This window comes from Melanotaenia boesemani, chromosome 12 (assembly GCF_017639745.1).
Source record: "Melanotaenia boesemani isolate fMelBoe1 chromosome 12, fMelBoe1.pri, whole genome shotgun sequence".
Taxonomy (NCBI): domain Eukaryota; kingdom Metazoa; phylum Chordata; class Actinopteri; order Atheriniformes; family Melanotaeniidae; genus Melanotaenia; species Melanotaenia boesemani.
In genome coordinates, this window is record NC_055693.1 from 22100897 (window position 1) to 22115695 (window position 14799).

The 14799-nt window shown below is 40.3% G+C and overlaps 1 protein-coding gene across 5 annotated transcripts in view; it reads right to left on the reverse strand.

Annotated features, from left to right (window-relative positions):
* Positions 1 to 14799, reverse strand: part of LOC121649996 (E3 ubiquitin-protein ligase SH3RF3-like) — a 123566-nt gene that overhangs the window by 8878 nt on the left and 99889 nt on the right. For 3 of the 5 annotated variants that reach the window (XM_042001189.1, XM_042001188.1, XM_042001192.1), the window contains exons 7-9: positions 12884 to 13158; positions 2960 to 3285; positions 2638 to 2703 (exon numbers count right to left, since the gene is read on the reverse strand). In XM_042001189.1, coding sequence (XP_041857123.1) covers positions 2638 to 2703; positions 2960 to 3285; positions 12884 to 13158 — 667 coding nt within the window. The remainder of the gene's footprint in view (positions 1 to 2637; positions 2704 to 2959; positions 3286 to 12883; positions 13159 to 14799) is intronic. The other 2 variants (XM_042001191.1, XM_042001190.1) reach the window with 1 other exon arrangement.

Below are 14799 nucleotides of genomic sequence, written 5' to 3' on the forward strand. Positions count from 1 at the left end.
CCAGTTGTTCCCTCACACATTAACATTCACACCCTTTACAGATGACTGTAACATTATTTACTACTGACTGTAAAACCTGACTGTAAAAGAGTGAAATAACCAGAGAGGTAATTGGACTTCAGAGCCCAACACGACTGAAAGTTTGTTTTTTTTTAGAAAATGTGTCTATGCAGCACAATCTTTACTCCATGTTTACATTCCAAAACTGTGATTCTCTTCTTTTCTTCATTAATTACAACTAGAGAGTGATACTCTGTAAATCAAATTCTATAAGGATAAAAAAAAGAAAGAAGGGAGGGTATGTTAATATCTTAACTGTGTCTACAAATGGGAAAGCAGGATGTTTTCATGCTGCTTTCTGTTGAAAGTTCACAGGAGAAAATTAAACATTTCACATCAGTAAAGCTGACACATCTCTAATTTCTGGCATTTTAACAGGTCATTTAGTTAAATGGCAAAAATAATCAGTGGATTCATCTATCATGAAAATAACTGCCAGCTGCAGCAGTCATCACCAGATAAATTTGGCTGTCAAACAATGAAGAAACCCAAAACTCAAACACACTGGCATTTCACACCAAATTGTGTGTAAGCACTGCTGCGCTTTTGACAATCTACATCAACATTCTTCCAGAATTCCTCTTTAACACTCTTTACAAAACAACAGAGGAAAACCAAAACAGAAAGAGGACGAAGAAACAATTCCCATTCCTGAAGAGCCGGCTTGGTACAAAGAACGGACAGAAAAGAAAGAAGTGCTTAGAAAGCAGTCAGAGTGGCTGTATGAACACTTTGACTCAGCAGACACACAGCAGAAAACAACTATCCTTCCTCACTCCTGCATTCTAAAAACACACACTTTTCCCTCAACACAGAAATATAAGTTTATCCTGTTGACAGAATTGTCCTTGTCATTTATTTATGTATTTATGACAATTTTCTATTAAATATGAAACTACCACTGCTCACTGACTCAGTGTACAACTGTTGTGAGTGCACTCTGGCATTGCACTGAAATACATGCTCATAAATGTTTAACAGCTTGAGTAACAGATTTTTTTAAATTCTTTTTTTTTATGGTGCAAATATAGACTGAATTTTAATTTGGGATAGGGAGGTGAGAGCAGACAGGAAAATGATTAGGATGAATGGATGGAGTAAAACTGAAGGGATGTAAAAAGAAAGCAAAGTTGAAAGGAGAACTCTAGAAGGAAAGGGGGTGAGAGTGGGAGGTTAGGAAACAAGAGGATGTAGGGGGGGGGGGAGGTGGAGGGTGGCTGGAGAAAGTGGAGGATAGAGAGAACAGAAAGATATAAGCAGGGGGAGGGAGAAGAGGGGATGCAAACTGAAAATGGCCCAAAAAGTTAATAATCACTTCCTCTCTTCTTTCCTCTGCAGGCTTAAAGGTTTAATCTGCCTACTGTGAGTGAGTGCTTGTGTTTAGTGTCAGGCTGCTGAGGTTGTTCCTAAACACACCACCAGAGGGCAGCACACACTCACAATTTAATGTGACTGACATGCAATTTAAGTCTGATTTTGCATCATGTGTTTTTGTGTACTATGTTTTCTTTCATGCCTAATTAAAGAAACAGAAACATGCATTTATATGTGAAAAATTGCATCAGTCCAGATTTCTTTGGTAATTTCTCTCATGGAATGGGAAATGTTTTTTTTTTAACTCCATCTTTGAAAATAGTGTTAAGACTGCTCTGTACTGATACAAGCAATGGCATAAAAAGAAAGAAAATCAAAGTTACATCCATGAATGGAATGGGGAAAAAATACATGCAGAGCCCATCTGGATGATATTTCTATGTTCATATAGTCAAATAAGATAAGAGTCGCTTAAAGCCATGATGTTAACATAGTTCTCAAATGACTCAAGAAAGAAAGAAAATTAGGCAACTTTTGCAGTTAATAGATGTATATATATATATATATATATATACAGACACAATTTTTTGTTATATTTTGTGTGTGTGTGTGTACAGTATATAGCACATACTTCAGTTTAAACTGAGTGTTTCATTACATTTTTAGACTTTTTCCGACTGAAATCCTGCACACAATCCTGACAGCATTTTCCTTGGCACATGTTCTGTGTGTAAAGACTCTCTGGAAGTGGTGTGCAATGCATCTCCGTGTCCAGCATGATATTGTCTATGATGTGGGCTGAGCTCCAGTATGTCAAACCCAGATTACCCTACACTGTCAGCCAGACAGTAAACATTGCTGCTTTGTCATTTCCTCTGTAACAAAATGTGACTATGTGAGGCCTCATTGCTAGCCTGACCTCAGAGAGTTGCATCCTTCTACTTCCAGTTTGCTGTATTTTAAAACCACTGATACTTTGCTGCAACTATTTGTAATGTAGTCAGTATGTGGGATATAAATCTGAGTCTTGCCTTTACAACATACGATTCCCTGTGATCTTTGAGCGTGATGATAAAAACGAAGCCTCTGCTGGCTGTTCTGCAGCCAGTGAGTTGTTTGTCAGGTAGCCATCTAGATTAGATGCCCTGAGAGAAAAACTGACAGTGAAACAAATGGAGTTGAGACAAATGTAAGCTTTCTGCACCATACGTCACTGTAGGTGCCCTCAACAGTAGTGCCAGACCCTGGATTAATGACACTTACTGAGATAGAGGACGTCTGCTGGCAGATCATATGCACACGTAAGGCTGTATACACACCCACAAACCTCTGAAAGGTGAAGGAAAAAAAGATAAAAACCTCTTCTCATCTGAAATGGTGCTAAAAAAAAATGAATTCATAACAGAGAGAATTTACAGGGGGACTAAAAATATCTGGTGTCTAGAATGAAGCAAAAGGTATTTATTTTTCCTCACAGTTATAGACTGTAGTATTAGTGTATTAGGTTTGAAAGGAAGGAGATGGAGGCTGCTTTGAAAACCACTAATCTGAAGATCAGTTCAGCCGTTGTTAGGGTGAGCCTCACCTTCTCTGCTTTGGGTGCGAGGGCGCCCTGGGTGGTGACATGGGAGGGGCCTGGCAACGGCGGCTGCAGTGGGCTTCCTGGCTCGCCATTGAGGAGCGCTGCTGACACATTTGGGGGCGTGAGGCAGGAGAGAGGAGAGGAAAGGGGGAGGATTGGACGGGACGCTGGGGAGGAGAGGGGGGAGGGCCCTAAACTGGATCCTGGAGACACCATGGAGAGAGGACGGCCTGACTGACCAGAGCAACGCGACGGGGAGGAGCTTTGAGGACGCAGGGGGGAGATTACCACAGTGGGGCGCTCAGGGCTTCCAGCAGGAGGACTGTGGACTAAAACACAAACAAATACATGCGTCATTGAGTGAAACTGAAGTAGCCTCTTATGCAGTTAGCATTGTCATAAAACATATTGTAAGGATGTACTTTGATTCTTTCAATAAATAACACGACTTAAGTGATCTTCTCATTAAAGGAGTAGTGCACCCAAAAATGTGTTTTTTTGAGCTGTAAACAACACAGTGTTACTTAATTGTGATGAAATCTACATATACTGTTGATAATAGTTGTATTTGTTAAATTTATTTTAAAAACAGGATTTTGTGTGTAACAAATGCCTCATAAAGCCCTTTACAGTGTAAAACCAGGTTATGTTTTTTGTGACATAGAGAGGTTATCTACGTCGTGAGAAAATTTTAAAAACCCCACAGCCCCTCCCTCCAGATGCAGATAGGCGGGTCGTCTACAATGGGGCGGATTTGTGCTTTTGAGGGGTTTAAAAGTAACACCGGACTTTATTCTTTACCTGTTGATCCTCATCTGGCAACAGACAGCAGCTCAAATTGTAGCAGTGATAACTTACAGCGACACTTCCTGCAGCTGCCACAACCTGCTGTGATACTCCACAGCTTTCCAGAGCTGCTGACAGGCCAGCGTAACAGCACTAACGCCTCAGACTGATACGATTCAGGACCACCTTGTTCATGTGTAGCTAAGGAGATTCAGGAGGGGAAAAGTCTTCCACCTCAGATACCGCTCTGTGGCGGAGGTGCTTTGGGAATCTCGCTTTGCATCTTGCTAGTGAGCTGAGCTGCTGTCTGTCAATGTCTGCCTGTGTATCCGGACCCGCCTACTCTCCGCTCAATAATCACCCCAAACCTCCCCCCAACCCTTGCAGTTTCAGGCATTTTTTCAAATTCAGCAGTGGATGAAGTTGAACATTGCTGGATGACAGTGTGAGGGGTGCTGGTGCAACATGCAGTGTGCAGAAAGCGAACAGTTGGTTAAAACAAAAACAAACTGAGATGCCATTTCCAGAGGTGCTATTTAGCAGGTTTAAAGTTACACTTGTAAAGTTTTCAGCTTTGTGCAATAAAACAAACTGCCTAAAAACAAAAATCTGAGTTTCGAGAACTGTTCTAGGTCTTAAAGAGCAACTGGCAGGTTAAGAGCATGATTAATGGTTTGGATTATGCATATTTTATAGTTAATATCTATTTAGTTTTTGTTGAAGTCCGTGAATAAGAAAATAAAGAAATCGGTTATGGACTATTAAAAACTGCTCAAATGACTGTAAAAATCTGTTTTGCCGGAAGTGACGTCACGTAAGGGACTCTGTTATGTACATTATTGCTAACACAACAGTTATGGCTAACACAACGGAACGGAATGGGCGAGAGATTATGGAGGAAGAAGAAGATAATTTTATTTTTAGAAGTGAAGGACCGGATCCATACAGTTTTGAACCTGAAGCTACAAACAGAGTCACTGACAACCAGCAAAGGAGATCGTTGACGGGAAACAGGCAGCAGATTCAGTCATGGGCAGCTGAAAACATCTGGAGGATTAATCAAACAGCATGGTAAGTGATACAAATGTTTCGTAAATTTTCTTCCACATTAGCCTTCTGAATTGGGCAAGTAATACCTGGTTATGCTGCAGACCAGTGAAAAAATACAGTGTTTGCAATAGCAAATAGATTTTAAAGCCTTTTACTTACTGCAGCCGATAGGAAGACATCCCTGTCCATGCCCCGCCCTGACAGGTTTGTTTTAAAAATCACGTTTCGCCACAAAAAAAAACAACTTCAAGCTGCTACTATGTCACTAGCGATTCGTGACAAAACATTGGTTAAATAAAATAGTTCTGTGGCAGATAATGCCTATAAAAGCTGTGCAATGGCTACCCCGTTCACACAGTTGTAGACAGAAAAGCGCTGTTCTAATCAAATCATCTGATGATACGTAGGCTAGTGCCCAAAGTAGCCTCGCTAAGGCTCCATCATCTAATCCACGTCGGGTAGCCTAATTAACAGCGCAAAACAGTCATTTTAGACTATAAACAACTTTCTGAATTGTGTTGATTGATCAAGGAATACCAGAGTTATAATCTTTTTTCTGAAGTTGGTCAGACTGGATGTGCGTGTAGTGCGCAAAAAAAAGCCCACGCTGTTCTAAACTCATAAATACCTCATAGAATGTACGTGCTGTAATGTCTTAGTTTTACCAGCACTCTCTAAACTTAGAAGCAGACTATTTCAATGCGGTATTTAAATACGCTTAAAAAAAAAAAAAAAAAAAACTGGAAGAAAATTTGTTGCGCCAGGATGCTGGTTCCATGACGAAGGATGGATCTGCGCACTGGCTGAGCAGATCCATCGCTTGTTTTTTTTTTTGTTTTGTTTTTTCGCTAAACTTACCTTTTTTTCTAATCCAACACTTGGTCTCAGCTTTTTCAGGATGTGTATAATTTTGCACTTTTTTCCCAATGATAAATAAAGCCTGATTCTGAGGTTTAAAGATATTGTTAAAACAGAAAAACTATTTTTAAAACTGGATTGTAAACCCTTCTGAATAATGGTCATTCCACATATGATGCCATGTGCACTGCAGTCTTAACACTTTATCCCCCAAACAACAGAGCCCACAACTCTCACCCACAATTGGTAATCCCTCTTCCCCCTATATTCAGCAAGGCCAGTGACAACAGAAAAAAGGGCATCTCAGCTTTATGTATTACATGAAATGTTTCAGCATGTTATAAGCAGCTATGACTACGGATGAAATATAAACATTTAATTTTTAAAGCCTGTATGTAAAAGTAAAAAAAAATAAAAATCTTTACATGGTTGAACATATATTTACAACACTGTATCTACATTTAACAACAGAAATTCTTTAACAGCATGTTATCTAATTACAGGTGTTTATGTGGACACTGTCAGCCCATGAGCAGTGCGGAGGAGAGCATATGCTGCAGGGAGATTCCTGCAATTTGGAGCCTCGTCGAAGACCTCCATCCACAACCCGAAGGCATTACTTGTGTGGGACAGCATCCTGGGTTCTCTGCATGCTGTTTGAACCCCTGGGTGCTTCAGGTGGCCTACAGCGCTTTCAAGCAGGAACATGGTCCACTTGATCTGACCCAAAATGAACAGTTCAGGTATACTGCCTACAGGCGGATGGTACGCTGGGCTCATGGAGTGCTTGGACGACATGTGAGGAAACCTCTTCCAGCATGTGTTGTCTCAGCAATCCGGTTAGCTTTCCCTGATGAACATGGTGTCTACCAAGGTTTCAGATGGCCTGACCTGTAACACATACAAGACATGTCTTCCTATTCTGTAAATTGTAATAATAAATAAAATATTTTGCTTCCATCTCAATGTCATCTTTCTGTTATGATCATCTTCCTGGATTTATTTAATAAGTTCTAATTATTAGAAGCAAAACATCTTATTTAAACTTGTTGCTAGAAGTAAATAAAGCTCAATTAATTTACACAGTCATACAGGAATTACAAAGAGAGAATAGAGATAGAAAATACACTCTGAAATACACAGGCACATATTAGATGGTCCAGAATCTTATGGATTATATAATTCTGCGGGAAAATAGATGGCCATTATTTGAAGAAAATGTGCGCGATGCCTTCAATTATTTACCATATGATGGCTTCTTCTTTACTGGACGCACAGTGAATCCACCTTTGCAAACGGGATTAAATATGTTGAAACTGTCCTCAATAATAAGTAGTAAAAAGGGGACAATTCCGTTTTATAAGAAAAGGTTATAAACAGGTTAAAAAACAGAGAGAAAAACTTACTCTGCTCGTCTCCCGTTTCCGATGGGCGGCCCGCGGCTTCCCCGGTGAAGGCAGACGTGATGGGGCACCTGCTGCTAGCATGCTAGCCGTAGCATGAACAGTGGGAACTGCATCAGACCTTAAACGCACTGACCTCATGGTCTTGTACCCCATCTTAAACGCAGTTAGGTCACTAGGCATATAGTCCGTTTCCACAAAGTGTGCGCTGCAAATGACGGAGTTTTTGGGATGAACGGACTTGAAAGTGAAGTCTTGGCGCCTAGCCTGGACAAACCTGACCCAGGAGCGAAAGGTGGGGCTCTTCTTGTTAGGGAAACTGTGGACACGATGTCCAGAGAGACTTGAATTTGTGCAGGATGCACAAACACAAGTATTCACCATGGTGATGTTCCAGAAATCTTTAGTTTTACTATTAGAAGTCTGGAGTAAAAAACACAGCCGATGCCTACGATAAACTGAGCTGATAGCCGCTGGCGTATGGGCTCGTTTACCTTACATGACGTCACGTATCACGTGACAGGAAAAGTTATGTTTTTTAAAGCACTGGATCGCAGACGAGCTGAATTAAGTGCAATTACAAAAAATGAAATTTTAAGAAGCTTTTATTTATGCCACAGTGTCTCTCTGACTTTTTCAAAACGTCATATTGTGGAAAATTCAACCTGAAAGATGCTCTTTAAGTTAAAATTAAAGTGCACATAAATAAACAGATTTGCATATGAATGTTCCCACATACACAAAGAGAGAGCGAGAGAGACACACACACACACACACACTTGGGGTCAGGCCCAGACTGGCCCATGGGAGTAGTGGGGACAATTCCCATTGGCTTGGACCCAAAACCGGCCTGACTGGCCCGCTTGACAAAAAAAAAAAAAAAAAAAAAAAAAAAAAAAAAAAAAATTAAATCATGGTGCATGAGAAAAGTGTGGCTGATTGGTCTGCCTGGCAGTGGTGTGCAGACAAAATCATTTTTTTAAGGTTGGACAATCTCTTATCTGTCTAATGCTGGACTTACATTAGAAGACTTTGAAAAGATTTGCAAAAGACTCTAGAAAACTACCAGCTCACACCTGCTCACATCTAAAGACAAATGTTTAGAGTTTTAAGTCTTATCCTAGTCTCAGACTGAGATTTGACAAAGACTGTGAATCACTATTTACAAGACTACAACCAGATTCTTTTAGCATTTTTTGTGATATGTTGGACAGATGATCTGCCCACAGCAAAGCAAACAAGGGGAGAGTTTCCCTCCAGGATCAATAAGGGATTACACATCGTATGGCTTTGCATCTCCACCAGGTCTTAAACCGACTCATCAAAATTTGGAAGCATGAATGAGTTTTCTATTCTTCTCTCATTTGTTAGATCATTATACTGTAACACATAAATGATCCACAGCAAACATTTACTTCTTAATAACCATCCGTTCCTCTTTCTGGACGGTCCACCTACAATGTTTTATTACTGGTTCTTGTTCGTTTTTTTATTAGCATTTTTTTTTTTTTTCACATCCATTTTTAGTTGTTTTGACTGTCAGGTTACCTGTTCCTGCTTTTGTCAGAGCTCACCTATTGGTTGTTGATTGTATTAGGTCACTGCGACTTGTGATAATATCAAACATGTTTGATATTGTCGCAGACCCAAGACTAGAGAAAGACTGACATGAAACAGCAAATTACCACCTTAAACCTCACAATGGAGATGACCAGAGCAACGATGACTCCAGTAAGACTCCCAAGATTTCCTAAAGACTCCTGTTTTTAGTCTGCGACTATGAACAGCTTTTTGTTTAAGTCCAGCACTCATTGAGTTGACTTTTTCATTTTCTAATGTTAGTTGAATCACATCAGATGAAGTTGCTGTTGACCAGTTCTTGTTTTTACTGTTACAGTGAATATTAATGTATTATATTTATGGTAAACTGGCATCTCGATTATTTGCTGACAAAATGACGAAACCATGTTGTTTCAGATTAAAATAATATTATGAAATGAATAATGCAGTCCTGTTGTGACTGTTGTGTTGAGTCTTGTGATGAGAGTAAGTAAGAGAAAAGCTCTGGACTGGTGGCTTATAGTTGTGTGTGAATGTCGATCCATATCGAATATAGTACTTTGGTAATTAATTAGTCTGTGTGTGTGTGTGTGTGTGTGCACTTGCATGTGAGCATATTTGTGCAGTATATGAATTCCAGCAACCCGTGAGTGTACAACTCCTGGCCTGATTTTTTGTTCCAGTCTGGCCCTGCTTGGGGTTTCCAGCCACCTGCTCTACTACACCACAGTACTGAGGCAAAGTCCTCCGAGAGGTGTGCCGGTCATGTTATAAAACCACTAAATGCCAGAAATGTGCATACTTTATTTTGTAATCGAGACCAGATGCATTTGTGTGTCTGTGTGTGTGTGAGAGATACAGAAAGCAAGCAATGTGAGAGCAGAGAAAAAAAAGGGGGAAAAAAATGAGGAGAGAAAGGAGAAGCTCTGTCATTACGCCTCCATAAAACAAAAAGTACAATGATGTCATTCAGCTGTGTTTGTCGTTTTGTGTGTTGACTTGTATGTAGGTATGTACGTGGGAGTGCACGTCTGTATGTGTGTTATTCTTGGCAGTCCTCTTTCAGTGTGTTCTCCCCAGTCTCCCTAAAGAGACCGTCATCATTTTCACAGAGGGAGAAAGAAAAGGATACAAAGGGAAGAAGAGAAAGGAGTATTGAAGTGATGAATAGACTGAGTGGAAAGCAAGGCTGATATGATCTAGACCTTGTACAGAAACAAGTATGTGTGTGCGCGCTTGTATCATAAGCAGTAACACTGCAGGATCAGAACACGTCAGCAACTGTGTGTTTTAGAGCATTTGTGCACAGCTTGTATTTTCGAATGTAGAGTAACACTGCAGGTCTTTAACAAATATACTGAACAGATCACCCTTACATTTAGAAATAACTCAGGCAGTCAATTTTATATTGTGAAGACAAACAATACAACCCAGTACAACAATACAATAGTAAAATGTTGCTACCGCACGTTTCTGGAAACCATGGATACCGAAAATCCCAGCCAAAAGTCTCATCTCACTGTTGTTTCATAACGACTCTTTGTTAGAAACATTCAATATATTAAAAGGCTGCAACTGATACTAAAATACATTATCCTAAACCTAACCAGATAATTGAATAACATAAACTTAACCTAGTTACCTACAGTCAACATAGTTTGATCAAGTAGTTTTTGGAATGGTCAGCCTAAAACTAGCCAGTTTTATTGCCTAAATCTACAATCTAGTACCTTTGGTGTCTACAATGTCTCAAAAACTACTGAAAATACTGTAACCAAGATAAAACAAAGTGACCAAAATAATGGTTTCATCCTGGAATCAAACCCAAGACTCATTTATAATGTCGAACAGCAAATGTTTTTATTATTATTATTATTATTATTTTTTTTTGCTTGTTAATAAGACAGGAGCTTGTGCTTGTTGCAGGTGTGTGCGCTGAGAAATGCTGAGATTATACTGTAAGCAACTGTGTGGTTTCAAGAAAGGTAAAGTGTAAAAGTCAGAATATCATTGTTTATTTGTAACATAAATTTATTTATTTATTTATTTTAACTAGAGACCCTTGGACTCTCCAATTCCATCTGCCTCTGGATTTTGGACTTCCTGACAGGCCGCTCTCAGAGGGTTAGAGTAGGCGCCCACATACCCACAGCCCTCAGCCACAACACTGGCTCCCCACAGGGCTGTGTGCTGAGCCCCCTGCTCTACACCCTCTACACCCATGACTGCACCTCCATTCACCCCAGCAACACCATCATCAAGTTTGCTGATGACACCACTGTGGTGGGGCTTATCTACAGGGGGAAATGAGTCCGCCTATCGGGACGAGGTGGAGCCGGCTCTGTGTCTGGTGTGGGGACAACAACCTGGTCCTAAACACCACCAAGACCAAGGAACTGGTAGTGGATTACAGGAGGAAGAAAACGGACATTCAGTCTCTGTACATTGGCGGGGACTGTGTGGAGAGGGTGGCTGCCTTCAAGTTTCTGGGCATTACCATCCAGCAGGACCTGAGCTGGAGCGCTAACACCACTGCTCTAGTGAAGAAGGCCCAGCAGAGAATGTACTTTCTCAGACTCTTAAAGAAGAACAACCTGGGTGAGAAACTGCTGGTGTCCTTCTACCGCTGCTCCATTGAGAGCGTTTTAACATACTGTGTCTGTGCCTGGTTTTCCAGCTGCACAGCGGCGGACAGGAAAGCGCTCCAGAAGGTGACCACCACAGCGAAGAAGATCATTGGCCGCCCTCTCCCATCTCTGAAGGAACTATACAGTTCCTGCTGCCTCAAAAAAGCAGGAAACATTTTACGGGACTCATCCCACACTGGATACTCTCTCTTTGCACTGCTGCCTTCGGGCAGAAAATACAGGACAAATAGACTAAAGTACAGTTTTTATCCAAGAGCCATTGTAGTTTTAAATGCTGCTATAATTTGAGTGCCTTTTTTAATGCAACATTCAACTTTTCTGTGCAATATTAGGGAGCCATGAATGAATTAGTTGGATGTATGGATGTGTGTGTGTGTTTTTAACTTTGCACTTTTATCTCGTGATTTATTTGTTTTTATTTTATTTTGTTTATTTATTTATTTACACATGCACCGAGGTGGACTGCACTCAGTTTTGTTGTATAATGTACAATGACAATAAAGTTATTCATTCATATTCATTCATTTGTGTTGGCTGGGCCAAAGTGTATGGACTGTAAGGAGGATAACACATAAAGCCTTCAAATGATTCCTCACCTGAGTGACCTGAGATTTTACTAAATTCAACTACATTTAATGAAATTTTTTTGTACTGCACCCTAATACTTGAGTTTTAATACTTAATGAAAAATTAATGGAAGTCAACATTCTGCAAGCAATCTAACCATCTCCACTGAAAACTATGTGGGTAGCATCACATACACATTTAAACAGGTTATTGAGCTGCCTCACAGCAAAAATCCATCAGCTGTCTGAGACAGTCTGCTACAGAGACTCTATAAACACATGTGCCCTCCATGTGTGAATGTTTGTCTTGCTAAAAAATTCCCCTGACTTCAGACTAATCTCACACATTTATGATCAGCTCAAACACCTACAAAGTCCACATACTTCCCACCTTAACGAACAGGAGAACAGACTTTTTACTATTGTTTTTTTTTTTTTTTTTTACTGCATGTTTGTCTGAATACAGTAAAAGGATTTGCACATGTAAGGGCATTGAGAAAACTGGAGGCTAAAGAGGCTGCCTGCAGAGCTGCGCAGTGTAGTAGCTACTTGAATTAATGACTGTTCAATATTCCATTATTCTGTAATCAGGGACTAAAGAGGCGAAAATGTGGCAAAGTCCCAGATGATCTGGGCTCTGCTCCTGGAAGCCTATAGGCCAAACAGTAACAGTGGAAAGCACACTACTGGAAAGACACCAGAGACAGACACATCTCTGAGTGATCTCTTTTATCAACTTGCTGAACATTTCTTTGAAGGGAAGATTTACCCTTCTTTTGACTTCACATTAATATTGAAGGATGTAATGTGTCTGTTGCATAACAGCATGTTCTATGTTGTTCACAAGTGTATCTGAGCTCATGAATAAACATGATCTTATTTTGGTTTTCCTAGCATGTCAAAAAGATTAGGGATCCCTTACTCACTTGTAAGGTGGGATTGCCCCATTTTGTTAGATTATGATGATCACAAAACATGTGAGATTCCTTAACAATTTGTAAAAACAAGATTTTCTGAAAATGTAATGAGTACTTCTGTGTAGAAGTTTCTGCTTACCCAACTGCATTGAGGTGCGTGCCTGGTTAACTGTATGCTGGCTGGAGCGCAGGCAGTTTTTCAGCTGGGCGGCAGCAGTCTGTGGCGAGGAGGCGGGGCTGATGCTGTTCGAGTTTGCTGAGGTCACAAGCGGGGTAGAGGGACGGGACAAAGAGGGACCAGGGGATCCTGGGGATGAAGGGTTGGAGATTTTACCCGCCACCTGACTGCACCCACTTCCTCCTCCACCAACTGGACTGGACAAACCCCGAGAAGCACCAACTCCAAATGGAGCCCTTTAGTGAACAGATCGGAGAAGAATATTTATGTCTTATTGTTTTTTTTTTTAAATAAATATTCTGACAACTTTTGACTTATGTTGTTTATGCCTTCTTGTTATCACTTTTTTTTTTTTTTTAATTTAATAAAAGACCATAGACAGGATTAAAGATAAAACAAAAACAAAAGAAATGTGCATCTTCAGATAATATTTGTGAGGACCCTAAATTAGCAATAGCCAGAAATTGTTGGTACATCGGTTTTTTCATTGTGCCTCCCGTTGCTTGTTACGGTGAAACACAGCCAGCCCCGGCACCATGCACTCTTGCCTAAGATAGTCCCCAGTAATTATTTTAACATACAGGCTAATCCACTGTGGTTTGAACAGAAAGGCACGATTTTAGAGAAACAAACTGGACGAAAACAACTACGTCTATATATCTGTGCAACCTCACTGAGCAGCTGGCAAGGCTGGAGACCTTTAGGTTTGTTGATGATGACCCAGTATTTAATTAACTTTCAAGCTCTATCAAAGTGAGTAAAATCAGCACAGTTATCTGTCTGGTGGATCAGAACAACGTAGTGTATCATCTCTGGTGCTGCAGGCTGCTTGTGCTTCCGTCTGCAGAGTGCTGAACGGCAGAACAGTGAACTGAACATTATTGATGCAGCGTTATTCACACTCTTATGGCTGCCCATCGACTTCCAGTCAGACACATAGAGAGTTATGGCTTTCTGCGGGTGTTCCCTCCAAAAAGACACAGCAAAGTTATTTGCAGTTCTTTGATTTGAAGTTCTCTGTGGAGATCACTTATACATTTCATTTCATTGCTATTTGTTCGTGCTGGGCTCAAAACATGGGTTTGCAAAGCCCCCCTGTAGATAGTCCTGGCTACAGTTTGGAGCTTTAAAGACTTTATAGAGAGGAGACTCATCATTTAGCTCCATTTGGCCTTAATTTTCTTTTCTTTTTAAATCTGGGTAACATCTTGTATAAAAGTGAACCAAATGCTTTGTATATGAACTCTTTTTTTTAAATGATCTCATAAAAATGTGAACATAAAAAAGTCAGACATGTATAACAAAATTATGCCAGTGTGTGTGTGTGTGTGTGTGTCTTTGGAAGCCTTTCATTATCATATAGAGAAATTTCTAAGCTGCACTGCAGACAAAGGAGGGGGGAGCAGTAAGAAAGGAGGGGTGAGTGAGAAGGAGAGAGTATGCTTGTGTAAAAATAACAAATTGCCTCTCATTTGATTACGCTCCTCTCCTGCCTCTCTCTCCTCTTCTCCCCATTTCTCTCTCTCCGAGTGTGGAATGTAAAGCAGCCATTCATACCAACTGGAGGAGGACACCTGCTGTTTTTGCAACCGTTTCATCTCATTGTATCATTTTCTCTTTTTCAATTGCTTTCTCTTCCTTCTTCTCTCATTCTCCTCACTCTGTTGCTTTCTCTGTCATCTATATTCGATTTAAACATCTCCAAACAATTATCTCCATTCTTCACTTTCTCCCTTCTCAACCCCATTCCATCCTTTCCCCTTTTCCTCCTCTCGTGTTTAATTTTCTTTCAAACTGTGTTTATCCCACATTGCCTCATCATAGCTTTGTCATCTTTTCTGTCTGCCTCATGTTTCACTTTTCTCTCTCTTTTTATT